Raw genomic sequence first — 27582 nt, forward strand, 5'->3', positions numbered from 1 at the left:
TAGCAGCCAAATAAGCTGTCACAGGATGAACGAGACGAGAGGCGAGCGGATCCATATGCAAGCTCTTTATTGGGCGAGACAAAGACATGGTCGTACAGGCAAGGTCGAGACGGGAGCAAACAGGAATAACACAGGCAGTAGGAAAGAATAGTCCAGGAAACGAGAGCGATAATCCACAAGGCAGGCGGCTAGACAGACGTAAACGATAATGCAGGCGAGAAGTCAAAAACCACGGGAACTAGGAACTTGGAAACAGGAAAACGCTAGCAAACAACAATACAACAATCCGTGGTTAGCACGGCGAAATACAGGGGCTTTTATAGCGCCGCTGATTGGTCGTGGGTCAAGTGTAATGGCTGATGGGAAATGTAGTCCGGGGTGTGGTGCAACAGTCTGTGTGTGAAAGGGCGAGAGTGACATCTGGTGGTGAGCGGACAGCGGGACACCGACCAGATTCGTGACATAGCCCCCCAAGGAGCGGCTTCCAGACGCTCCAACAGAGTAACAGTCCAGGGGAGCGGTGGGGCGGGAGTGAGACAGGGCGAGGGCTGGAGGACCAGGTCCCTGCGGAGGACCCGGTGATTGAGGCAGAACCGACAGAGCAGGTACCCTCCAGGGAGGGGCTGGAGGTGGAGCAGGAAGCGCAGGAGCCCTCCAGGGCGGAGCAGGAGGCGCAGGAGCCCTCCAGGGCGGAGCCGGAGGCAGAGCAGGAGGCGCAGGAGCCCTCCAGGGCGGAGCCGGAGGCAGAGCAGGAGGCAGAGCAGAAGGCGCAGGAGCCCTCCAGGGCGGAGCCGGAGGCGCAGGAGCCCTCCAGGGCGGAGCCGGAGGGAGAGCAGGAGGCGCAGGAGCCCTCCAGGGCGGAACCGGAGGCGCAGGAGCCCTCCAGGGCGGAGCCGGAGGGAGAGCAGGAGGCGCAGGAGCCCTCCAGGGCGGAACCGGAGGCGGGACAGGCGACGCCCGAGCCCTCCGAGGCGGAACAGGAGGCGGGGCGATCCTCCAGGGCGGAACAGGAGGCAGAGCAGCCCTCCGGGCGGAACAGGAGGCGGCCGCCCTCCGGGCGGAACAGGAGGCGGGCCGCCCTCCGGGCGGAACAGGAGGCGGAGCGGCCCTCCGGGGCGGAACAGGAGGCGGAGCGGCCCTCCGGGGCGGAACAGGAGGCGGAGCGGCCCTCCGGGGCGGAACAGGAGGCGCAGTGGCCCTCCGGGGCGGAACAGGACCCCGCTTTACGATCTGGGACCTGGGGAAAGCAGAGACAGAGGAGACAAACAGAGAAGGGAGAGAAGCAGAGAGTCTGTAGGGGGACGCCGCCTCCACGGGAGGATCCACAGCCGAAGCTGACACCTCAGGAGGCATTGGCGCGGCCTCTCCAACTGGCGGGGGCTCTGGAGTAGGCTTGTGCTTGGACAGGAGTTCTGGAGCAGGCTTGGGAGCAGACGTGACCCCAGAAGCACAATGTGCAGCCCACACACACCAGATGGCAATAGCCATTAAGGGTAGAGCAGCAGCGGGAGGTTGTGGTGGGTCCAGGGCGCTGGCTATCCCGATAGGCTGTGGTCTTGGGATGTCAGACGAGATGTGACTTGACTTGGGGTCTGGTGTGACTTGACTTGGGGACTGGGCATGACCTGACTCTGGGCCGTCAGACGGGTCATGGTAAGGCTCTGGGTGGCCAGACGAGACGTGGCTTGAGTCTGGGCCGTCAGGCGGGCGTGGCTTGAGTCTGGGCCGTCAGGCGGGGCGTGGCTTGAGTCTGGGCCGTCAGGCGGAGCGTGGCTTGACTCTGAGCCGTCAGGCGGGCGTGGCTTGACTCTGGGCCGTCAGGCGGGGCGTGGCTTGACTCTGGGCCGTCAGGCGGGGCGTGGCTTGACTCTGGAACAGCCGCCTTGACATTGCTCGACTTGGAAGCTTGATTGGACTTGGAAGCTTGACTGGACTTGGAAGCTTGACTGGACTTGGAAGCTTGACTGGACGCTGAAGCTTGACTGGACGCTGAAGCTTGACTGGACGCTGAAGCTTGACTGGACGCTGAAGCTTGACGGGACTTGGAAGCTTGACGGGACTTGGAAGCTTGACTGGACGCTGAAGCTTGACTGGACGCTGAAGCTTGACTGGGCGCTGAAGCTTGACTGGAGACGGAAGCTGCATTATGACAGGACCTGACAACTAGGCTTGACTCACGAGGATCTGCAGAGGCCTGGCTTGCTTCAGGAATAACAGCTGTAACGTGACTTGGCTCAGGGACGACAGCTGTGACGTGACTTAACTCAAGAGGAACAGCTGTGACTTGGCTTGACTCGTGGAGAACAAGAGCTTTGGTTTGACTTGACTCTGTTGTTTGACCGGACTTGGAAGCTTGACTTGACCCTGGGGTAGCAGCCGCGACGTGAAGGAGCGCCATTTTAGCTGCCCGTACAGCCATCAGGGGTGAATCCAGCACATGTGCCATCATGATAGGCCGCGATCTTGGGATGTCAGGCGGGACGTGACTTGACTCAGGAACCACGGCTGTGACTTTGCTTGACTCGGGAACCGCTTCAGGAAGGCCGGCCCTGATGGGTGCAGACTCAGGAGCAGAAAACACAACGTGAACAGGCTGTGGCTTGACTGAGATGGCCTGAGCAGGCTGTGGCTTGGCTGACATGGCGTTAGCTGGCACTGGCTTGGCAGCCATCTTGTGCAGTGGCTCTGGCGTGGCAGCCATCTTGTGCAGTAGCTCTGGCGTGGCAGCCATCTTGTGCAGTGGCTCTGACGTGGCAGCCATCTTGTGCAGTGGCTCTGACGTGGCAGCCATCTTGTGCTGTGGCTCTGGCGTGGCGGCCATCTTGTGCAGTGGCTCTGGCGTGGCGGCCATCTTGACAGTGCTTGGCTCGGGAATGATGGCTGTAACTTGACTTGACACAGGAACCACAGTAGTAGCTTGACTTGACATAACAACTTGACTTGACTCGGGAAAACAGCTGCAGCTTGACTTAACTTGGAGACTTGACTTGACTCAGGAAACACAGCTGCAACTTGACTCGACTTGGAAACTTGACTTGACTCGGGAAAGGCAGCTGTGAAATGACGGAGCTCCGTTATCGCCGCCATCTGGTGAGCGCGCACTGGCGCCGCCGCCATCTTGCGAACGGGCATCGCAGTCGCCGCCATTTTGCGCACGGGCTCCGTTGTCGCCGCCAGGGTATGAACGCGCTCTCGGCGCGGCCGCCATCTTGTGAACGGGCGCCGGCGCTGGCGCGATATCGCGTTGCTTCTCCGCAACATCCACAGTAAGTGAAGAACCGCTAATATGTAGTGCAATGTTTAGATATTGGCTTATAGTCCAATGGGGCTGATGTGTTGGCATTAAGGAGGCGAACGGTTCAGAGAGCCCTCCACGGAAAAAGATCATTAAACACAGATCACTCATAGAAGTCTGGTGTGTTAATGTATGAAAGTCCATAACGTACTCCTCAACCGATCGCTCACCTTGCTTGAGGAGCATGATCTGTATCGCAGGGTCCTGAGCTGCTGGATCCTTGTTGACGGATTGTTCTGTCACAGGATGAACGAGACGAGAGGCGAGCGGATCCATATGCAAGCTCTTTATTGGGCGAGACAAAGACATGGTCGTACAGGCAAGGTCGAGACGGAGCAAACAGGAATAACACAGGCAGTAGGAAAGAATAGTCCAGGAAACGAGAGCGATAATCCACAAGGCAGGCGGCTAGACAGACGTAAACGATAATGCAGGCGAGAAGTCAAAAACCACGGGAACTAGGAACTTGGAAACAGGAAAACGCTAGCAAACAACAATACAACAATCCGTGGTTAGCACGGCGAAATACAGGGGCTTTTATAGCGCCGCTGATTGGTCGTGGGTCAAGTGTAATGGCTGATGGGAAATGTAGTCCGGGGTGTGGTGCAACAGTCTGTGTGTGAAAGGGCGAGAGTGACATCTGGTGGTGAGCGGACAGCGGGACACCGACCAGATTCGTGACAAAGCTAATAACCCAGCTTCTGTGATGTCTGTTAATTAAAGAACAACAAAAATCAATAACATTTTGTAGCTTTAAGGATTCATCTATATTTAATTAAGTATTTAGTGTTTGATTAATTTTATTCAAGTTCTGTATGTTTCCCACTTGCTGAAGGGCACAGGTAAATAATGAGTTTATGTTAAGTTCACTTAAATTAGAAGTTGGTATTTTTAAAAGTCTAATATATGTTAACATTAATAGCTCTCAATTATACTGTAATGTTGCATGGCTATAGTTAGAGAAATCAGTAATATTGGTATCAGTGATACTCACCTTTAGGCATAAAATATAGTAGCTGGTCCCCATTTAATTTAAAAATAGAAATTAGCAAATACACTGTAAAAAATAAAAAAACACAATTTGCTGAGTCAGCTTAAAATAATTTGTTACCCTGCTGCCTTAAAATTTTAAGTTCAGCCGACTAAAATAAGTTTAGTCAACTTGAAATGTTAAGTTGTACTAAGTAACAACTTAGATATTTGTGTTTGCTAAACTTAACAGATGGGTAAGTAACCCAGCTGCCTTAAAATTTTAAGTTGATTCAAATCAAATATCTAAGTTGTCGCTTAGTATAATTTAACATTTCAAGTTGAATAAACTTTTTTTGAGTTGACTGAACTTAACATTTTAAGGCAGCCAGGTTACAAATTATTTTAAGTTGACTCAACAAATTGTTTTTTACAGTGTACTGTAGATAACGTTCAACAGAAAAAAAAAACTCATTCAGGTTTAAAACAGCCTGAGAGTGAGTAAATGATGGTATAAAAACACTATGGCAGAATTGACAGGCAGATGACAGAATTTTCATTTTTGGGTGAACTATTCTTTTAAAGTTAATATAACAACAAAACACAAATAGAAGAATCAGTCAATGCTCTTGACTGAAGAACTTTAATACAGTTGCTTTAACAAGAATCAATGTACAATTGATGAATATAATATATAATGTATGAAGTGTTTCACTTTTTATAATAGGTAATTCAATTACTTGAATGCTACTGCTAAATACACCTACCGTACCTGAAAAATAAAGCAATGCTTGCTTTATTTGTATTATGTTTATTTGTAATGTATCTGTGTTCTTATTTTTTATTAACAAAGATAAAATAATGACAAAGATGTTTATCTTTGTGGCCTAAATATCTGGCATTCATTTTTGTTACCTTGAAAGACTTTGATTTTAAAAAAGGGAAATTAGTTTGGCTGTACTGCTCAGTCACCTTGTAAAATAATTGTAAATTAGTAATTGTAATTGTGAATCGTGATATTTCTGAAAAAAAAAACGTGATATGATATTTTTGCCTTATCGCCCACGCCTAATTGACAGGCAGTAAACTTTAGTGTACTTAAACTTGAAAAACTGTGTGTATTGACGTCTTTCTGTGGTTAAAATAAAATACATTCTGATGTTTATTCATATTTTTTCTTGCTTTAAGTAAAGAAGAAAAGACAATCGGTTCATGTGTCAATTGATCAAATAAGGCAGTACACTGTAAAAAACAATTTGTTGAGTCAACTTAAAATAATTTGTAACCTGGCTGCCTTAAAATTTCAAAAAAGTGAAATGTTAAATTATACTAAGTGACAACTTAGATATTTGAGTTGAATCAACTTACAATTTTAAGGCAGCTGGGTTACTTACCCATCTGTTAAGTTCAGCAAACACAAATATCTGAGTTGTTACTTATTACAACTTAACATTTAAAGTTGACTAAACTATTTTAGTTGACTGAACTTAAAATTTTAAAGCAGCAGGGTAACAAATTATTTTAAGCTGACTCAACAAATTGTGTTTTTTATTTTTTACAGTATACTGCGATCTGTTACAACACATTAAAGAGCCACAAAATGGTATTTGTTTGAATTTATTAAAAAATGACAACATTTTAAAGCGGTGACCTTGTTTCATATCAAAAGTAACCTGCTCTGTCTTGCTCGTTGGCGTGTTGTAAGTGTCCTTTTTGCTCCACTATGTATTTTTCACTGTGTAGGGACATGATGTGAAGTGTGAGAGTGGCATTGTTTGTCACACATACCAACATGTGATCGGCCTAAATTATGGCCAATATAGTGTGCCTTTCTGACATATGTGGCTGTGAGTATGTAGAATTGCATTAAATGGTTAACTAAAGTCTAACAGCACAGCTTTGCTCTCCATCACTGCAACCTCTGTTGAATTTGACCGAGCCCTTCTCAGAAGCTTCTCGTCCCCTGCTATCAATCCGCCCACCTGACCATGTGTTTGTGCCTGTGTGTGTTTTGACAGGTGCAGTACCGAGAGCTGAAAGTGGAGCCCAGTCACAGCCCAAACAAAAGAAAGAAAAACAACCCAGTATAGCTGCTCTCCTCACACGGATGCTCTCCCAACGCCAAGGAGAAGGAGAGGACTGACCGAAACCAGCCTCTTTATGTCTATCTTCCTCACTCTTTCTCTCTCTGTTTCAACTGCCGCGCGGAGAGCTAAAGAGCGCGGTCAAAGTGAAAACGGGACCATTGTTAATTACCATCCGTCCTTTTTGGGTTTATTTTTGTGAGCGGCGAAAGCTCTTGACCCCTTTTAGAGTCAAACAGTCTGGGTTATTTGTCAACGCTCGCCACTAGCCAGACAGCTCTAAAAGCCAAGGTGTCCTTCCACGGCAGCAAAGGGAGCCGCTCTAACCGCAAATAGCAGGATCAGCTGATAATACGCCCACCTGTGCCGACACAACCTCGCCTCTACAGAAGGGAAAACGACGGTGGTTAAGTTGCAGTTTGCACCCTATAATTTGCGCGGCACAGTAACTGCCATATCTAAAGCTATCCGCAGCTGTCGAGCAGCAGTTATCCGAGTCGACAGCTGAGCCCGTTACCGTCCGATTTATGGCTGTAACTAAAGTGCTCGTGGAAACGACTCCAAAAACGCCCAGTGCCAGTGAGGTTTGCGATCTTTACGTCATTTTGATGTTCTTTTAACGGTATGAATGATGCATGCTGCCATTGTTTATTGTAAACCTTCTTCGACCAATAGAGGCCTCGTAGTGGGGATTGAGGTGTTTACGTACCCTTGCATCATTCCCTCTTCATCCTCTGCTCCCAAAGCTCCACGCAGTGCCACTCCGCTAATAAAGATGTCAGTTTTGGCCACCACTTCTCATTTGAAAGTCACGTTCCCGTGTGCCGCAACCCTACCTTGGGCGCCAGCTCAAACTTTGATTTCTGAAGGCCGAGCGCTGAGGCCGAAATCTTCTGAAAAATCCCAGACTTGAAGGGCGAATGTCTGTGTGTGTTTTCATTGCTGTGGATTGGCTGCTTGACAAGAAGTCGATAGCCTGTGACAGGCTGCTTTAGGGCCTCGGGGGGTACCGGAGGGCAGAGGTTTACTGATGCCGCAGAAGAGGAAAAAGGAGGATGCGGGCTGCTTTTCCGGCGCTCCTCCTGTCATTCGGGTTTCTCTCCCTCTGTCATTTCCTCCGCTTCATCCATCCGCTTGCGAGGGAGGTCACGGACGGGTCCGCGGGGCGCTCTTGAGGGACCTCGGCGTCGCGAGCGATGAAAGATCACAGCGCGGGCTACATCAGAAAGGACGCTAGCCCCGTCCCACCGCCTCCCTCCTGACTTCTCATTTGCCGTATCGCATCTATCATATGGAAAGACCATTGATTTGTCGGAGGGAATTCCATTACAAAGACAACACAATCCCCACTGAGCGGGACACGGACGGTACTTCAGTGACTAAAGTGCTATAAAAAACACACACGTAGATGATTTGAACAGCAGAAAGGGTAGTTTTCTAAGCCTGAATGTGTTTCTATGTACTGTACGTGTTGATTTAAGTTGTTCGGTGGGTTTATCGTGAATGGTTTTTGCATCCCAAAAGCTTTTTGTTTCGTACAAGTGCACATGCTATGTTTGCAAGCAAACCAAAGTGGATCTTTTTTTTTTTTTGAAATATATAAAGAGAGACAACTATGTAGAATGTATCTATTTAGTGGAAAAGGGATAAAGGCACTTTCATTTATACCAGATTTATAAATTATTTATTTAACATAAATGTTCATTTTTTGTAAATATTCTTATTGTAAAAAAACAAACAGATGAAAAGCAGAATACATGTGGTCAGAGAATATATGTGATCAGTTTATGAAATTGTAATGTGTCTGTGTGTCATTTTAAAACCTGTTGCCTGTGATGTCATACTGCTGCCTGTGATTGGCTGAAACACAGTTGGCAGAATCGTGACAAAATTTAAACTGAAATATGAACTATGAAGAATCATAATTTGTCATTACTTTTAAAGATGTTTCGTTTCTTTTTTATATAATTATTGCTTGCGTTCATCAATAAAAACAATTCAAAGCATGTAAACAAGAATGACTTCTGCTGTGCTATTTTATTATTTCTGTATACTGTTATATATTCATATTTGCTATAATTTATTTTCATTTTAATTTTAATTTTAGTTCAGATTTAACTTTATGTGCCTTTGTCAATTGTATTATTTTTTTTTTATTCTATTTAGCTTTTTTTTTTTCAGTTTTCATCTAAAATATGCTTTTTTTTAAGCTATTTTAATTAACCCTTTCCCCGCCAGTTTTGAAAAAAGTTGTCAGTGACTGCCAGCATTTTTGATAAGTTTCACTAAAATTTCATGGCCCCCAGAATATTTCGTTTTATAAATATCTAAACGTGCGGGACATCAAAAAAACAAAAACAAAATGATTCTGGTTTCAAGCATTCATTTTTTCAACACTTGAATGTAGATAGGTTTCATAAAAAAAAGCACAATTTGAGCAAAAAGCTGAGAAAATATAATTTTACTACATCACATACTACATCTAGATCATATTCAGTACCACTGTCAAAGCAAAGATGCAGTAGATCACTTTCATCAGCACTCCTACAGCTTGCCCAGGCCTTTACCACTTCCTGGATCAACTTCCCTCGCTGACCCTCGAATTCCCTCGCTGACATTAGGCAGTTTTCATTTTTATGCAATTAAGCGCTGATAATCGAATGATTTTTTATATGCATACGAAAGCGTTCGTTTCTCCGTCTTCCTGGTCTGTGTTTTTGATCGGCACATTCCAGACTCATTCAGGAGATGCCTAATAGCACCCCCTAGCATATAACAGTGAAAACACAGAAAGCCGGAAAATTCAGTGTTTAGCCAGGAAGCGTTGTCTCATGAATAACAAAAAATTTTCATGTTTGGCGGGTAAAGAGTTAACAGTTTCAGTTTTAGTTAATGCGAATATTCGGCATGTGATTTGCATTTGAGTTAATATAAAGTACTTTGGGTCCCACTTTATATTAGGTGGCCTTAACTACTATCTACTTACATTAGAATTAATAATTTGATACAATGCACATATGAAAAAAGACACTATGTAGCAAGGCTGTAACCACCTAAATCAATAATTTAAAATAAGCATTTTTGGCAAATCCAGGTAATTTACCATAGAAATATTGTTTTTTAACGTTTATGACTGTTATAGCACCAGATGTGGTCCGATCTCTTTAAAACTTTGCATGCTTGTTTAGAATCATCTGTTGAATCACTGTATGTGTTCACCAGGTTTCTTGAAGTTTTCCTTTAGGCTATATAGCATACTGGGTAGATTTCAACAGGCCCCTTTTCTAAACATCCCTGTTATAGTTTCCCAAACAGTAATTTTCAACATTTTTTTTTTTATAATTATTGACCTAGAGAGTCCAGTGAATTGTACAGCGTATTTATTTATTTATTTATTTTTGCCAGATTGAGCGACTAGTTGGACTAGAACTAGTAGCGACTAGGACTAGTAGCGACTAGGACTAGTTCGCAAAAGTTTGTTTTCGTTTTTTTTTTTAAAGGAACACTCCACTTTTTTTTTGAAAATTGGCTCATTTTCCAACTCCCCTAGAATTAAACAGTTGAGTGTTACCGTTTTCGAATCCATCCAGCTGATCTCCGGGTCTGGCGGTAGCACTTTTAGCATAGCTTAGCATAGATCATTGAATCTGATTAGACCATTAGTATCCCGCTCAAAAATGACCAAAGTGTTTCGATATTTTTCCTATTTAAAACTTGACTCTTCTGTAGTTACACTGTGTACTAAGACCGACGAAAAATGAAAAGTTGCAATTTGCAATGATCTATGCTAAGCTATGCTAAAAGTGCTACCGCCAGACCCGGAGATCGGCTGGATGGATTTGAAAACGGTAAAACTCAACTGTTTAATCTTCTCAATCATTAAACAAATTATTTGATTGACAGCAGTGGTTCTAGAGGCAAAGTTGTCTGAAAAAAAAACATGCAAAATACAATCGTTTACGCCCTTGAAAAATACGATATCGCCGCCAAGTGGCCAATTTCTTTAAAATTTCTCACAGACCTTTGGGGCAATGAATTAAACAGGCCCGCAGAGTTTTGTTCCGATCTGCCTCTGTTAACCTTGTCTAATAGGTACTCAAACTTCATCGCCCAATGGCGGCCGTGTTTTTAGCGATACGCAAATGTCCTTATAGGCACTTGGGACACTTTGGACCAAGACCGTGTACAGAGATTTTCATGTCAGTAGGACAAATGGTTGCATAGGTAAAGCCATTTTTATGTTTTTTTCCCTCTTATAGCGCCACCAAGTGGCTAAACGCCACGATTTTTGTCCTGTGACCTCAGATTGAGCTCTTACATAGGTGTTCTGAGTTTGGCAGAAATATAGGCATTTCACTAAAAGTGGCCCTGTCCCTTTCGAACGTTTTGGCCTCCCTTTGTGACGGTGAGTTGAAAGTTCAAAATTTTTTAATCTTTTAATCTATAAAAAAATACCGGAAAATTTTGGCAAATTTCGTTTTGTCTGGTGTGAGCCAAGGATTCCACTGACATAAGACACTTGAGCCTGCGAGCCCGGACTTATGAGTGATTTCGTACTTTTTATCACTGTAGCGCCCCCATCAGGCGACTGGGGCGAGCCTTGGTCATGTTGTCAGCGGTGTGAGTACTACCATCCCTCCAAGTTTCAAGTCTCTACGACCTACGGTTTGGTCTGCACGATCAATTTTATGTGGTGATTGCTGATCCTTGGCTGTTCTAACAATTACAATTACAACAAAAATTTCCCTTGCTCCTTAACCCTCCTTAAACCTACCCATACCACCAAACCTGTCCTTAACCTTAGCCATATCCCACCTCAACAGCAGCAAAAGTGTTTTGCAATCCAATTTTTTTTTGATGTAAGTACATAGTAGTTAAGGCCACCTAATATAAAGCGAGAACATACTTTGAATATAAAGAGTTTCTAATCTACAGATCTTAGTGGTGGGTCTTTTGTAGACAAACACACAGGTGTGTACAAGCTGGTTCATCTTTCATACGCCGAGTCATTCATTTCTTGCACCTTCACCTGTGCTGCTATATTTCAAGATGTTCACCACGAGCCAAGTTTCTCTAGCGTACACCTCACGACGTAGGCGCTCTTCACACGCTCTCAGAATGATAGAGGGACTGTGTGTTCCTCCACGGGGGCCAAAGGGGGCTCCCCTGTGCTCTCAGCCTCTGTGGCCTCCCATCATTTGTTAGTCTGGCTGTTTCTTCCCTGTCTGATCCCTGCTGTTATTCAATATGACACCGTAGCATCACACGGCGTGATCCAGTACAAACGGCCGTTCTGCCAGACGCTAATAATCACGGCCACGCTGAAAGCAAGAACACTTGAGCTTGTTATTTATTAACCTCAGCATCCTCCATCGCTCTTGGGCTGTCAGGCTCAGACCATCCGCAGCGTCTTGAGTTCTAATCCCAAAGCCGGACTCCGTGATCCCTCGTCACCTCCGGAGGCTGCATTGTAGTTGAAAAGGGCATGATCAGGAAGCGGCTCATTCTTCATGGAGGTCTTGGATAGATTTCTTGCTTTTGTACTGGAATCAGTTGTTTGGAGGGAATTGATTATTAACCCCACATGGCACACACATGAGTTCCCTCCATCATCCTGGATCAGAGAACTGTGAAGTCATGTCTTAGACTGGGCTTCAGCTGAAGTTTGGTTTGTTCATTCGAAACAAAGGCGTGGAGGAGTATTGCAGAGTCGTCTAATCGTCTGCAAATTATATACCCTACAAGTTATTTCTCATGATCTTCTTAAACTAATTTCTATACATTTTTATACATTTTTTTTTTAATAAGTTAAACCAGATATACAGAAAATCAGCCCAAGTGTCTAATATTTATGTGAAATCATTCTAAAATCATCCCAGATCCCAAATGTGCGCAGCTGCAATCGAGACAAGAATTAGTATTGCCAGTTCTGATTTAACATTTGCTTGTTCACTATAATGGAAGCCCATTTCTGCCACTGAACAAAAAATAAAAAAGGTGATTAAGACTTTTTTTCTCAGAATCTGCGAGAAATAAAATTGGAATTCTGACTTTTTCTCAGAACTGTGAGATATAAACACAATTGCGAGATACAAAGTCAGAATTGTGGGATATAAACTCAAAATTTTGACTTTTTTTCAGAATTGCGTAATAGAAATTTTGAAGTTACGAGTTATGAAGTCAGAATTGTAAGATATAAACAATTCTGAATAACAAATCATAATTACGAGTTACTAGATCTGAATTTTAAGATACAAACTCGCAGTTCTGAGAAAAAGTCCATATTGCAAGGTATAAACTTCCATAGAACTAAGGTTTATTTCTCGCAATTTCAACTTTATATCTCACAATTCTGAGAAATTATGAGAAAGTTACGTGTTAAGTCCGAATTTTGAGATATGAACTCACAATTCTAAGAAAAAAAGTCACAGTTGTGAGATATAAAATTATATAGATACTAAGTTTATTGCAAGTTTATTTCTCACAAATTATGAGAAACAAATCAGAATCGCAAGTTATTAGGTCAGAATTTTGAGATATAAACTCACAATTCAGAGAAAAAAAGTCACAATTGCGAAATATAAACTTCTATAGATCCCACAATTCTGGAAAAAAAAGGCAGGATTGGGAGTTCATATCTTGCAATTCTGGCTTCATTTCTCGCAATTTTGAGTTTACATCCTGCAATTCTTTTTTTTCCTTGCAATTCTGACTTTGTTACTCGCAATTACGATTTTATATCTCACAATTCTGAAAAAAAAAAAAAAAAAAAATCTGAATTGCTGAGTTTGTATGAGACAAAAAGAAGTCGCAATTACCTTTTTTATTTTTTATTCAGTGGCGGAAATGGGTTTCCATACACTACATATTTCTTGGTACATCTATTTGTGTTAATTCATAGTTTTGACGATAAAAAAGGGGAAATTATATAATAAAAAACACAGGTGTGTCCACACTCTTGAATGAGTGTGAAAATGAAAAATTTTCAAATTATCTTTATTATTTTACAATTAAAGAAATATTAAGAATTACATTTATAAAATAATTTATATAAAATATTTTTCAGCTTATTAGAAAATAATATTGAAAAATTAATACATTTCTAGTGTTTTACGAAAATAATTTTTACAAAAGGTTTAGCACATACAAAAATCAAATCATTCCCAGTTTGAATATTAACAACCCAAAAAAACAAACCATAAAAGTGCACAATCACTACAGCATAAGTGCTATGCAGTGTGGGTCATATGAATTCTTATCTGTATCCATTCAGAACTCACTAATAGGACCAACACAACCACCAGGAAACGTTTTACTAGAAGTTTAACAAAGCCGGGTCTACAGATAGATGCCCATTTCTTGTTCCTCTACAGAGACTATTTTACAACTAGTCAAACTCAGATCGTCCAGCAATCAGTGCCGCCCCCTCCGCCTGCAGATCGTCAAGCAGCTGCATGAACAGCCTTGTTTGATCCCCATGACAGTGTCTCAGCGCAGGGCTCACTTGTGACACATACTGCTCCGAATTCAACACAGTCCTCAGATCCTTAGCCAGGGTCACTGCCCGGGAATCTCCCCAGGAGGAGGCTAGCTCATCTGGACAGAGACGGATCAGTGTGCGGCATACAGCGGGGCTTAGGTCCAGAGGTGTAAGAGGGGTTTTGTAGGTAGGTACGTGTCGCTCTTGGAGGTAGGCGAGGAACAGGCAGCTAAGCATCCATGAGCAGGACTCTATGAAAGGCAGATCTCGAACCTCCAAGCAGGGAGCGTCCAGAGCTTTGTCACCTTGTTCTGCACAGCGAAGGAGCTCCTCACGTAGGGCTTCAAAAGTAACCAAGTCTAGAGGGGTTTGACCTTCATTGTCACGCAACTGTAGAAGAGGAGAGCCTGGAAAATAACAAGACAAAACACTTTACTATACATGCTACAACAGCAATGACCATTTGAAATGTTTTGATGTTGTTAAGACCATGATTATACTCTTAAAAAAACTAATTAAACTAGCTTGTGCTAGGTGTTTTAGGGGTATTTTGGACACTTGTCAGTTGGTCAGGTGAGTGGAGACCATGGCTGACTAGATAAACCAGCTGAACACCATCTTAAGAGCTTGTAGCTAGACCGTGTTAAACTATTTAAGACCAGCAGACATAGGCTGATTTATCTGTTATTTTTTTCAGCATGGTAGGGCTAGCTAGATTTAGGCAAATTTACAATGTTTAGGTGACTGACGTCACATCAGCACATTTTTCTGTGGGTAAAGAACAGCAAACTGAGTCATCGTTATTGTTCAATGTGAAAATCCAATCTGCTGAATTGTTTTAGTTTATTAAACACAGCGTCAGTCATCCTGAGTAATTAAAGCCATGCTTTTTTATCAAATAAAGCTGGACAAATAAACAACACAGTTCTGTGAGGAGGAGGAGGAAGAGAGAATTTCCAGACATCATTAGTCTAATGTTGAGCCACAGGCCAGCATCACAGCTAACTTATGCTAACGCAATTAACAGGCTGCAAACTCACATTAGAGTCAAAGTGAAACTTAGAAATGAGACAATTAGGACAGGAAAGATCTTCAATGGTTTGAATTCAGAAATTGTGCTTATTACACTAAATTATTTTCCATGTACTTAATGTAAAAACATCTTACGAGATTAGCATGAGCGTGGTTTTACTAAAAATGAGGCGAAGTGTCTTATGATACCATATGATTACTATTTTCATCTACTATAGCAGTTACATGGTACTAAAACTGTGTGATACACACAAAGTTATAAAGTCAGAATTGAGATACACTACCAGCCAAAAGTTTTTGAACAGTAGGATTTTGAATTTTTTTTTTTTTTTTTTTTTTAAAGAAGTCTCTTTTGCTCACCAAGCCTGCATTTATTTGATCCAAAGTACAGCAGAACAGTCAAATTTTGAAATATTTTTAATATTTAAAATAACTGTTTTCTATTTTAATATTTTTAAAAATGTCATTTATTCCTGTGATCAAAGCTACATTTTCAGCATCATTACTCCAGTTTTCATTGTCACATGATCCTTCAGAAATCATTCTAATATTCTGATTTGCTGTTCAAAAAACATTTATTATTATTAGCAATATTTAAAACTGTTATTTTCTCAGGATTCTCTGATGAATAGAAAGATCCAAAGATCAGCATTTATCTGAAGTAAATAGCTTTTGTAACATTATACACAATTTAAAAGCTTGGAGTCAGTATATTATTTATTTATTTATTTGGGAAAGAAATTACAGAAATTAATACTTTCATGTAGCAAGGATGCTTTAAATCAATCAGAAGTGATGATAAATACATTCATAATGGTACAAAAGATTTTTATTTCAGATAAATGCTGTTCTTCTTAACTTTTTATTAATCAAAGAAACCTGAAGTAAAAACTACTCAGTTGTTTTCAACTTAATAATAATAATAATAATAATAATAATAATAAAAAAAATGTTTTCAGAGCAGCAAATCAGAATATTAGAATGATTTCTGAAGGATCATGTGACTGGAGGATTAATGATAAAAATTCAACTTTGAAATCACAGGAATAAATTACATTTTTAAATATATTTGTATAGAAAACAGTTATTTTACTAAAATTGTTTCAAAATTTAACTGTTTTGCTGTACTTTGGATGAAATAAATTCAGTCTTGTTGAGAGACTTCTTCAAAAACATTAAAAATCTTGCTGCTCAAAAACTTTTGACTGATAGTGTATAAGCTCGCAATTCAGAATTACGTGATATAAATTTGCAACTATATATAGAGTTATAACGTCAGAATTGCAAAATATAAGTCTCGCAGTTGTGACTTTTTTCTCAAAATTGCAGTATTTAAGAGCTATTAAGTCAGAATTATGAGATATAAACTCGCAATTCTGAGATCAGTTTTTTTTCCCTCAAAATCTGGCTTTATAAGTCGCAACTGCATCAAAACTCACAGTTGCGAGAAAAAAAAAGTCTAAATTATTTGATGTAAACTCGCAATTGCAAGAAAAAAGTAAGGATTGTGAGATACAAACTCACATTTGCAAGAAATGTGAGATTTTGACTGAGTTTATTTCACGCAATTCTGACTTTATAACTGGCAATTCTCACAATTCAAAATTAAAAGAATGAATAAAAATCGCAATAACCTTTCTTTATTTTTTATTCAGTGGCGGAAACTGACTTCCATATGGCGCTTTTCCACTGCAGTTTAGAACCACTTTAGACTGGGCGGGAATACGCACAATGCCGCATCAAGCTCTCACTGGATCCACTCTTCGGCTATTAACGAGAGGAACGTTTGTACTTCATCAACCGACCACGAAACAGCCATTTTTTGGTTGTTTTAAAAAAAAAAAGGTGTGCTCGTTCAAAACAGTTGCGTTCATTAAAAAAAAAAGTCGTGTTCGATTGTTCGCTGGCTGTGCTGATTTAAATCTAGCGGGTCTGTTGTCTTATGTTACAAGTTCAAAGTTGAATTCTCTCTGGCCAATCATTAATCAGCAGGGTTTACACGTCACATTTTGGAACCTCAGCTGAGGTGGTACTGAAAAAAGTACCTGGTACTGTATACAGTGGAAACCCCTCCAAAAGTGAGCCGTACCGGACCTTACCATGCAGTGGAAAAGTGCCAATAGATTTGTGACCAAAACAAGATGAAAAAAAAAAAAACATGGTATCCAATCGTACTTTTCTGTGTTAGTGTGGGCTCAACCATTCACCAGCACTATATAAATTAGTGATTTTTGCAAAGGAGTATTAAAAAAAATGTAGCAGGAAAACAACTCTAAATAACTGAAAACCAATAAAACAAAATCAATCAAATTTTCAAAATCAATTTCTGCTCTTCGCAATAATACATTTCTCAGCAATAATACATTTGATTTTGAAAACTCAGCTTGTAGATGTGCATACACGAATTGGTTAAATGACTTTTTCTCTCTTTTGTGACTGCAGTTAAAGTGGCTTTAGTGTGGTTGAAGGTAAAGCCCATGCACGCTCGCTCTTGGCTTAGCAAACGGCAGCCGTGTCAAGTGCGCTCTTTGTTTGCATTTAGATCTCCCCATTTCTATGGCAAACTGCACTTGACAATACTTGACTCTTAAACCTCTGTGCTAATGTGGCAGCCGTTCTGCTAAAGCTCACACAACTCTGCACCTCTCTTAAAAGCTTTGCCGTGCTTTCCGCTCGCTGTTGATACTCAGATGAAATCCCACTATCAAAAGACAGGATCATTATGTGCACAAGTGCAAGAAAAAAAAAACGAAAAAAAAAAAAAAAAAAAGGAAAACGCTGCTTTATATCACAGAATTACTAAAGACAGGACCACGGAAAAATTATTCTTGCCTCTTCTTGCATCTTTTGATGGTCAATCTGTTTCAATTGTATATCAATCTATCTATCTATCTATCTATCTATCTATAAAACCTGCTTATGCTGACAGATAACTCCTGGCATACTTTGGTAAAACAGAGGGTTTTCAAAATCTGGGGTCAGAGCAATTGCTGAGGTCAAGGAGCTGAAGAAGACAGTAAGTCCATGAGACCACATTGAGTAGAAGAACAACAAATTTCTTCATAACAGGTCATCACCGTGACCCCCCCTCCACGGATGAGACCTTGCCTAGAGCTCAAGCAAGAATTTCACAAGTTTAAGGTCAGCGTGCACTTCTCTGAATCCTTGACAGATGTTTTCAATGTGTACGTTTCTGGCTTTAGGGAAAACAGTGTTGTTATTTGACAGGAAGAAAACACTGTTTTCCTTTGGATGCTTACTGTAAGACTTTGAAATACAGTGACAATTCAATAAAACTGCAAATGTCTATTCTTTGTTGAAGGGAGCGGCCTTGGATAGCCTCCAGCTCCCTTCTGCTTGATGTTCTACAACTTTGATAAAAATTGGACAGAGAGAAGGCCATGTTTTATGCACGGTTAAATGGTGCCCGAGCTCTGAAAAGGTTTGTTTTTTTGCCTCCTGTAAGGGGAAGGGGAATGCTTGCGTCCTTCACGACACACTAGACTTTCAAACATCTCTTTCATTCGTACCAAAACAGGCACACACACCAAGTCATGCTCAAGTGCAAGTTCATTTTGCAATATAAGTAGCATGACACCACACCGATGGAAATACAGCATCGGTACTCAAAAAGCACTTATTAAAATCATATGGCGAGAGTGTTCAAGCATTGATTTTACCGTGATTTTACAGTTTAAACCACCAGTCTAGGATACCAAAAAAAAAAACTGAGTTTTCATAATAAGCCTCAATTATTTAAGCACACAGTTCTCCTCGAGTTTGTTGGAGAATCTTTCTCGCTCATCCGCCATCATCTGAATCAGGTGGCACGCTTTTTTAACGTCGATCCCGCTGCATAGCTGTCAAATACCTGACAGGCCGAAACCTGGAATGTGACAAAGGCTGAGACGGGGCCCTGCTTTCCCAAACGCGGGCTCGGCAGCGACTGCTGATGAATGAGAGCTACGGGCAGATCTCCCTCCCCCAGGACGGCACGATCAGCCGCAACCCTTTCTTCACAATGGCCCATGAAACACACATCTGTCAGCGCTTAGCCACGCAGACGCACGCGCAGCCGCCGGAGTGGTCAGCCGGGGGTTTCGAAACAACGCTGGCGCATTCGTCACTCCGAACGACTGAAGTCGGTCCAGGTATTGGCGTGATGTGTCAGATACTTCGCTCGGCAGATAAATAAAACACCTGGGGGGATTAAATGCCAGCGACGGTAATTATGCCCCCCGTACAGGCGACAACAATGCGAGGGGATTCAGCCCTCGCAGATATTTGCACCTCAGCCACAGACTGCTAACATGCATGTAAACCACACATCAGTCAGAGCAAAGCAAGCCGCCCCTTAGCCTTTAGAGGGCAGACGAAGACTAGGAATAGAAAGGTGGAGGAGGGGAGGCAGAAACAGAGCGAAAACGATTCCATCCGTTCTGTATCCACACATATTTAATCTACACAACATGAGCCCTTAGTCTATAGGGCACACGATGCAGTTCTTTGTCATGCTGTGCACCAGCAGACGCATACCGACCCAACGCAAGGCTGTGTGTGAGTGTGTGTAAAATCACATTACACTGAGCCAACAGAGATTGACCAAGACAAAAGGCCAGGCAGCCACAGATTAGGACAGATTATTGTGCATGGGGGGCACAACAGAAGCTTTTTGTAACCTGATTCCCTGGCATCGCATTCGAGTCGCACGAGCCCCTCCTTGGTTTATGGTACAAGCGCTGCGCAGACCCCTCGATGCCACCGTGCCAGACTGATAAAGATAGGTGCCATTCATTCTGCCTAGATTATCAGAGCAGCACAGTGTCAGTTATGGCATGCAGATGGAGCTCTATAAAGATCTGAGTCTGTTTCAACAATCTAGTCTCAGCCTAACACGGCATGCCAGACCACCGTCTGAGGCGTATTGCACATGAAAATGGCAAGAGCTGGATGAAATCACCAGTGCTGATCTCACTCACTTCTGGGAGTCAAAGTGCACCAATCCGCTTGGAAAAACTGGTGTTTTGACAAGGTAGTTTGTGCAATGAGAACACTGTTTAATATTGTTTATATAAATATTATTTAAATGCATTATTATTACTTTGCATATATAGCAGTACAGTACATGCCAAATGTTTTCAAGAAAAAAATTTCTTAACCAACGCTGTAAAATATACATGAGAGGCAGCTGGTACTACATTACTATAATACTGAAGATTAAAATTAACTGATTTGTACACAAATGCTTAAATTACACTCAGTTAAGTTTTTATGAAAATAAAGTGACAATTACATAATTATGTTCTACTCCAATTTATTTTTTTGAAATATAAACATTGACAGATTTATTTAAATATAAACACTGAAGAACAGTAAAAATGATAATGAATGTGTTATATGGTACATACACAATTGGCGCAGTCCGATAGGTCTAACTCAATCTGACATCAATAATGACATCATTATCATTGCACAGCTGATTGGTTCTCTCCTGTATCGGTAGCCAATGAGCTCGCTGCTCAGAAATCAAATATATGAGTAGTGTTTGCTGTAGCAGTTTTGCTGCTTGTTTCAGAAACCCTCCACCATCCCCAGCTCCACCTGTACAGATCAGGTGATTAATTTACGCTATATGGAGGTTATTTTATGTATTTTATAAGTGCAAAAGCAGTATTTCTTACATGCTCACAGCAGCATGTTGAGGATGTATTTGTGGAAGCAAGTCTCTGTATTTGCTCTGCTCTATTCCGCCAAGACCAAATACATTAATATTGTCATGTACATTACCATGCTAATACCTCCGAGAGTTGTTATGACAGAAATATATTTGGCAAAATTTAGGATTTCGATAAGTTGTACTCTTTCTTTTAACATACCTTTCGGATGTTCATTCATGTTTATTTCGTAAACCGGATAATACGATCAGTTCACATGCACTTCACATTGCCGCTTCTCTTGAACTGATGCGCTACAGCGATCTGTCACTCCACATTAAACAGTGCCAAAATGGCATTTATGCTTGAATACTGTAATAAAATGGACAGAATTTGAAATCTGAGACTTTGTTTCATATCAAAGGTAACAAAGCACAAAGCTTATTGCGATTAATTGGATGGGAGGTGCGCTACAATGTTTCGTTCATTAACTGAAAACAGGCAAGACTTATCGATTCTTGGGATTTAAGAATCAAAATCGTATCGTAAAATTGAGAATCGATTACAATCGAGAAATATAGTGTTTTCAGAGTCTTTACGATGAACTGAGTATCTTATTTCAAAGTCTATACATTCTATATAAGACTATACATTTCCACCACATCTTTTTTTTTTTTTTTTAGTGTTTTGCAATTGTCCATGGATAGAATGCCAGTTTAGAGTAAATAAGGTTGTTCTGTGCTGCTTTTGTTGTGGCATGCATGTGGCATGTTATGACTGACTGCATCAAAAGGGTCCTTCCTGTCCAAATGGGTGTTCTTGGGCAGAATGAGCAGAAAATACATGCCAATAGCCAATAATAAACAGTCTAGGCTATATGAGGCTATAACAGGCTATATAAGACTGCACACAAACAACTGAAGTATTAATAAAACTATTAATGGGAATCTTGAGTTAAAAAGTTTGCATATTGATATTAATGCACCAAACTTAGAAACCAAACTTTTTTTCCACCTTTAATATCAGTATGTAGACATCTCTTTTTGTCTTGCAGCTGTGTCTAATTCATCTGGATGTGCACATTCTCCCAAAAGCTTGTGAGTTACACTGTGTACTAACCACAGGCATTACATGACTAGACTGGGGTGAGTAGTTTTACTAAGTAATTTTATTATCCAAATTCGAAATCCAATCAGTAGGTATTTGATGTTTAATTTGTGGTTATATGCAGCAAGATTTCAAACCGATGACATTTCGCTATTGGCAGGGCTACCCAGCACAACGCCGCAAAAACTGAAACCAATACAGCTGACAAAATGTCCTGCTGTTTGTCGTGGTTGTGGCTGTTGTCATTGCTGTGCAAGTATTCTAGTAAATATTTCAAAGAGAGAATCTGTACCTTTCGTAAAGAAGAAAGCATACTGCAAGTTTGGTGGAACTCAAACACAGACCAAATTCAGACACAGAGTCAAACATTCGGTATTGATCCTAACAGTGGCACAGCTGAAGGCCTGGTGAGCTCAGTGTGAGGAAGTGACTTGGTTAATTATGCATTTTAATAGGAGAAAAATTATGCAGAGGAAGCTCAAAGGCACTCGCAATCAGAGGGAGAGAGAGACTGAAGGAAAGAAAAACAGGGATGGAGGGAGAGAAGTCTGAGAAGAGAAGCTGATTAATGTATTTGGTGTGACTAGCACAAACAAACAAACAAACAGAGCATGAGGAGTTGTGTAATGACTAAATCGAGAGCTTTGCCAGAGCTTTAATCTAACGCGGTTTCAATGCAAAATGCGAAGGGGAAATACTCCTATTAATGTACACAGAGAGGAAGAAAAGGAGAACAACTGCGTTTGAACTCAGCCTTATTAACGAAGACATTGAGCCATCGTTTGTCAATACTGTGCTGGAGCGACAGCGTAGAGGAGCTCTAAGCCTTTAAGTGTTTTATACTCTAATACCACAACAAAAGAAATCATGGCTCTTTTGTTACTCTGAGTTACTGTCTATACTATCGATGACGGGTAGGAAACATAGTCGAGAAATGATTGATGTATGGTCAAATTTTGGAGACAACAATGCTTCTGAGAGCTTCACAAAGTCATGAGACAATGCTGGAGAAGTACAATGATGTGGATTATAGGTTTACTAAACAAGACTGTTTTGGTAAAACATACTGTAAAACTACTTTTTACAAACAAAAAAAGCATTCACAGACAATGGTAAATTTGTGTTTGCAACCATTTTAAATGGTTAGTTCACTGAAGAATACACATTTAGTAATCATCTACTCACCCCATGCCATTCAAAACTGCATGTGGAACATAAATATTTCGAAGAATGTTTTTCTGCACTATTAAACGGCTGTCGTGATTAAAATGAAATGTAAAAATGAATGAAAAGTGTCAGCTTGCGGAATTACTTGCTTTTACACACTGTTTTGTAGAGTGTTGAGCCTTATAACCAATCAAACGCACTTCTGTTGAAATTAGGAACGCATTGGCCAATCAGTGGTGCTTAGATTGGAAGTTGTTGAGTGTGTGCGCTCACAAATTCCCTCATCATAAACAACACAGTACAGATACGAGGTAAATAAAAGATTAATTTCTTAGTTTCAGTGATTATAATGGGAGTTTTTGCATAACTTTCGCTAGACTAGACTAACGTCATGAACTGACATGTTTGTCTATGAAGCCAGTATGTGACGTGCCCAAAATGCAGACCAAAACAAAAACGTTTTTATATTGTTTTCTATATTGATATTAATAATCATTATTACAATATAAAAAGTAATAATCTACATCAATGATTTCATAATATTGCATCCTTATGAGCTGTTATTTTCATGTATAATTTAGATTTTAAGATTTAGATTAGATTTGTTATTGACAACACTTTAAAATATTGATTAAAGTAAGTGAGTAAAAAAAAAATTTCCCTTATGAATGTAAAAAAAATGCCTCTGGAAATCAGTTCAAGGGAGCAAATATTGCCCCTTAACAGAAAAGTTAATTTTTGACCCTGAATGGGACTTGATTTCATCTATCAGGATTTGTTGGAAATTTATCAGGAAAACTGGGCAGCTTATTATTTTTCCCCACACAAATGGCTTCGGAGATGTGGTACTGTAGAATGAAAGATGGCATACTTTGCTTATAGAAAACACTGGAACATTTCTCTGAATCATGAATAATATGAACAGGGATATTAATTAATAAACAATTTTGATGTAATGTTCTTGGTGTACATATAATATCGAAAAATTGTCCATCAATGGCTGTAGTATCGAATGGCCACAAGTTTACCTACAGTGAACTCAAAATGTCTATGATACTACTTGAAAATGTAATTTAAACATGCAAATATACAAGGTTTTCGGATTCTGAACAAATTAAAACAAACTAACAAACAATAAAAGATGCAAATAATTAAGAAATGGTCCGATTTGTATTAGGTGGCCTTAACTACAGTGCACTTACATTAAAAGTAAAGTACAATGTACTTATTGTGCTCATATTGTATTGTAAAACACTTTTGCTGCTATTGAGGTGGGATACAAATAAGGTTAGGGACAGGTTTAATGGTATGTGTAGGTTTAAGGGTTAACAGTGTAACTATAAATGTAATTACAGAAATTAATTACAGATGTAATTACATGCAGATTTTTTTTTAATATAAGTACAATGTAAAAACATGTATGTACAAAATAAGTACATTGTATCAAATGACAAATTTAAATGTAAGTACAAAGTCGTTAAGGCCACCTAATATAAAGTGGGGCCCACTGATCTATATATAATGTTCTCTATTATAGATCAGTGGTGGGGCCTAAGAAATATTTCAGATGTCATTAAAGTGAAAGTGCTAAGACATTCTGAAATGCTCTCAATGGCTACATAAATGACATCAGAGCTGCATCAGGATCTCATCATAGGCTATGCTGTGCATTTACAGGAATCCTCAATTGGGTTTTAAGTGACAGTTCTTTTTTGTACATTGTGAATAGAACTGAGCAGAACAATCTGTTAGATGCTGACCCTCGTACAAGAGAGCCTGAGTCATGCCAGCAAGCCTTAATCCATTCCAGTCCTGAAAACAGAGCTGTATTCACAGCAACCATCAAGCCATTAAGATTCGAAGGCCATGGCAGTAACTCGAAGGCTCTTTCATGGCCGTTATTCGCTCTGCTCTTCTTTGGATACAAGCTGCTGGGTGCTGGAAGCCGCACGCAATACCAATCAGGAAATGGCTGAGTGAAATTACGCTCCACCACGCTTACTAAGTGTGTGTGTGTGTGTTGGGGGGAGGTTTGAGCTGGCAGCCTTGGGCTAGGCAAGCTGATGACACCCGTCCCTGCCCTCGGCCATGGCACGGATAGCCTGCCAGCGCCCACGGGCAGGAGAAGGAGGGTCTTGTCTTTCACCCCCTCACCCACCCATCCACTAACATTCGTTATCATTTCATTCTAAGAATGCTGGGATTGAGAAAGCAGTGTTTTGCAGTGTAAGAGTTGTACGACCTTGGAAGCAGAGAGCAACAGTGAAAGCGAGGTGAACGTTTACTTCTTTCACGTACACACGTCTCCCCTTTTTATTCTGTACGTACGCCAACATGTCGTGCAGAAAGCACATACTTCAACACCAACATTTGGTCTGAATCTTTTTTGTTATTTCTGTTTGTTTTATGAAATCATTTTCTGTATTCAGTAGAGATGTAACGATATTATCATAGTCACATGACGATATGAAACTATAGGTGTTTTGGGCAAAAATTGTCATTTTTAAAAAATATTTAAATTTCTTATTATTACTTAAATTTCTAACATAAAATGTCTTTAAAGTTGTGTTTTGGGCCACTCTGTCAAACAAACTAAAACCGAAAGCGCAATATGGCTTAATGTTAATCCCTTCATCAAGTCTGTTTTCGTTGCGGGTGTCAAAGTAAACCGTGCAACTTCGTTCAGGCGATCAGCTCATGATCCGGTGTTTTCCATGCCTCAGAACGTCTCCGTTCACAGTTTATTGCATGTACTATGAGTTTAGCGCGTGTTTGGGAACGCAATGGCCACAAGTTATGCTTTATTTTTTCGCAGCAGATCATTACAGCATTTCACTAGATTTGTAGTGAGCCGCATTTTTGTAACGCGTTTTTACTGAAGCTGGAGTTTGCTGTCGAAACAAAAGCTCTCCTGCCATTTCCATCAAAATAAAAGCTTAAAAGTGCAGTATGAGTTAGTGACAGCTAGCGGTTTGAATGGGTAATGTTACTGCAGTCCTAATTCAAAATATCTCTTTCAAGTGTAGAAATTAGGAAAGAAGTATTGTAATTTCCCTTCTGTGGTATAAAGCAAAAATAACATACCTATGAAATATTCAATTTCATTTTTTTTGTAGTGCAACTGTTTTACAGTATATGGCTATTACTGTCATTGTTGTTATTATTATTATTATTATATTCTAATTTGTTTGGCTTCCTAAAACACCAGTGTGAATGTAAATTAGACTGAGACTAGGGCTGGGCGATATATAAAAAAAAAAAAAAAAAAAAAAAAAATGGATATCTCGATATTGTCAAAATTTTTACGATATTCTATATATATCTCAATATGTTTGCATTTGCTTTTAAAATAGTTTAAAAAACATGATTTTCTTTTGCCCCCATTAAAAAAAAACAAAAAAAAAAAAAAAAAACAATTTAGATAAAACAGCTATTGTTACAAATACAAAATGTTTAGTGTTTAGTTTTATTAAATGAACATGTATATGTAACTGAAGTAGTGCAAAACAAGTACAGAAAGTGTATTCTGTCAACTTTTTTAGTGCATGCAATTCACAATTTACACTGTGCAACTGGGGGAAATAATTAAACTGGGATAAGTATTTTTGCAAGTTTTTACCTAAGAACAGTGAAATTCCTAATAGTAATTCCAAACTGCAATAGCCTATGTTTCTCTATTCCAGTGTTACTAATTGCGCGGCTCGCGAGCCTCATGCGGCTCGCCAAGCTCTAATTTGTGGCTCGTATGGCATTAAATAATACGATGATATGTCCAATACAGAGATTTTTAATAAAAATGTTAAAAACAAGCAGGGCTGTAACATAACTCATTAAAAAACTCGCACCGTCTACACCGGACGCGAGCATTGCGGTGCTGGAACAGTCCTCGCACGCAATAGGCTGAAACTTGCTACAAAGCACCTGCAAAAGTAATTACCATGAATGTGTCGGGGGGAATCGTAAGGAGATATTTGAATTATTATTAAACTAGTGTTTTCTATTGTCGCAAGGATGAAGTTGCTGATCCTGACTCGCCATCTCCTCTTTGGACGCGCCTTTAGACAGAAACGCATCTTTACAGACTACATAATGAAAGAGTTTCTTATAGATTATAAGCTTTCTTATAGATATATGTATCATGTCTGTGAGGTATGTTTCGGTTCACTTTTGTGAAGCGCTCCTGTTGAGACAACAGAAAGCGCATCATCTTTGTTTTCTTTATTTTATAAAAGCACCGTTTGCAACGTTTTAGTGACATTGTGAGTGCACACAATAAAAGTAGACCCTTTACAGTTCCAAATGACATATTACTCTTACCTTTATGAGTAAAAATGACAGAATATTTGAAATTGTTTCCACTGAAAAAAACAGAGTGCGCGTGCTGACGCCTCCATTCCCTGCAAAGAGCTTTAGCTTCCACTCCCCACACACACGATTGGATATGCGCCTAATAGCGCATATTTATCTTAGTTTAACGTTGAAACTAACATTGTTTTATACTTGAACTCCTTTAGGCCTGTATCTATAGATTTTATTTTAGGCAAGTCGTGATGATTTCAGAAGGCAAAATTGATCAAAGAGACTATCATCAGTCTTCCACTGGCCGCTTGGCCGTTACTTTAAAAAACAAAAACTTACATTTAACAAACAAAAAATGCTCCAAAGGTTTTTTAAATTAACTTAACAAAAAAACGAAACTAAATATAATCACTTTGCCATTACATACAAAATATTTTAATAGCTGAAACAGTTGTATAAGCAGTTTTGGGAGAAGCGGGGGAAAAGACGGGCTAA

General features: G+C 40.4%; 2 protein-coding genes across 9 annotated transcripts in view; one reads left to right on the forward strand and one right to left on the reverse strand.

Annotated features, from left to right (window-relative positions):
- Nucleotides 1–8358, forward strand: part of mctp1a (multiple C2 domains, transmembrane 1a) — a 209647-nt gene extending 201289 nt beyond the window's left edge. For all 7 annotated transcript variants that reach the window (XM_051110080.1, XM_051110082.1, XM_051110079.1 and 4 more), the window contains one exon: nt 6283–8358. In XM_051110080.1, the coding sequence (XP_050966037.1) occupies nt 6283–6354 (72 nt within the window). In that variant the 3' untranslated portion in view covers nt 6355–8358. The remainder of the gene's footprint in view (nt 1–6282) is intronic.
- A 4969-nt stretch (nt 8359–13327) lies between these two features.
- The window catches only part of slf1 (SMC5-SMC6 complex localization factor 1), a 42670-nt gene continuing 28415 nt past the window's right edge, over nt 13328–27582 (reverse strand). For both annotated transcript variants that reach the window (XM_051110087.1, XM_051110086.1), the window contains one exon: nt 13328–14235. In XM_051110087.1, coding sequence (XP_050966044.1) covers nt 13736–14235 — 500 coding nt within the window. In that variant the 3' untranslated portion in view covers nt 13328–13735. The remainder of the gene's footprint in view (nt 14236–27582) is intronic.

This window comes from Labeo rohita, chromosome 5 (genome assembly GCF_022985175.1).
Source record: "Labeo rohita strain BAU-BD-2019 chromosome 5, IGBB_LRoh.1.0, whole genome shotgun sequence".
Taxonomy (NCBI): Eukaryota; Metazoa; Chordata; class Actinopteri; order Cypriniformes; family Cyprinidae; genus Labeo; species Labeo rohita.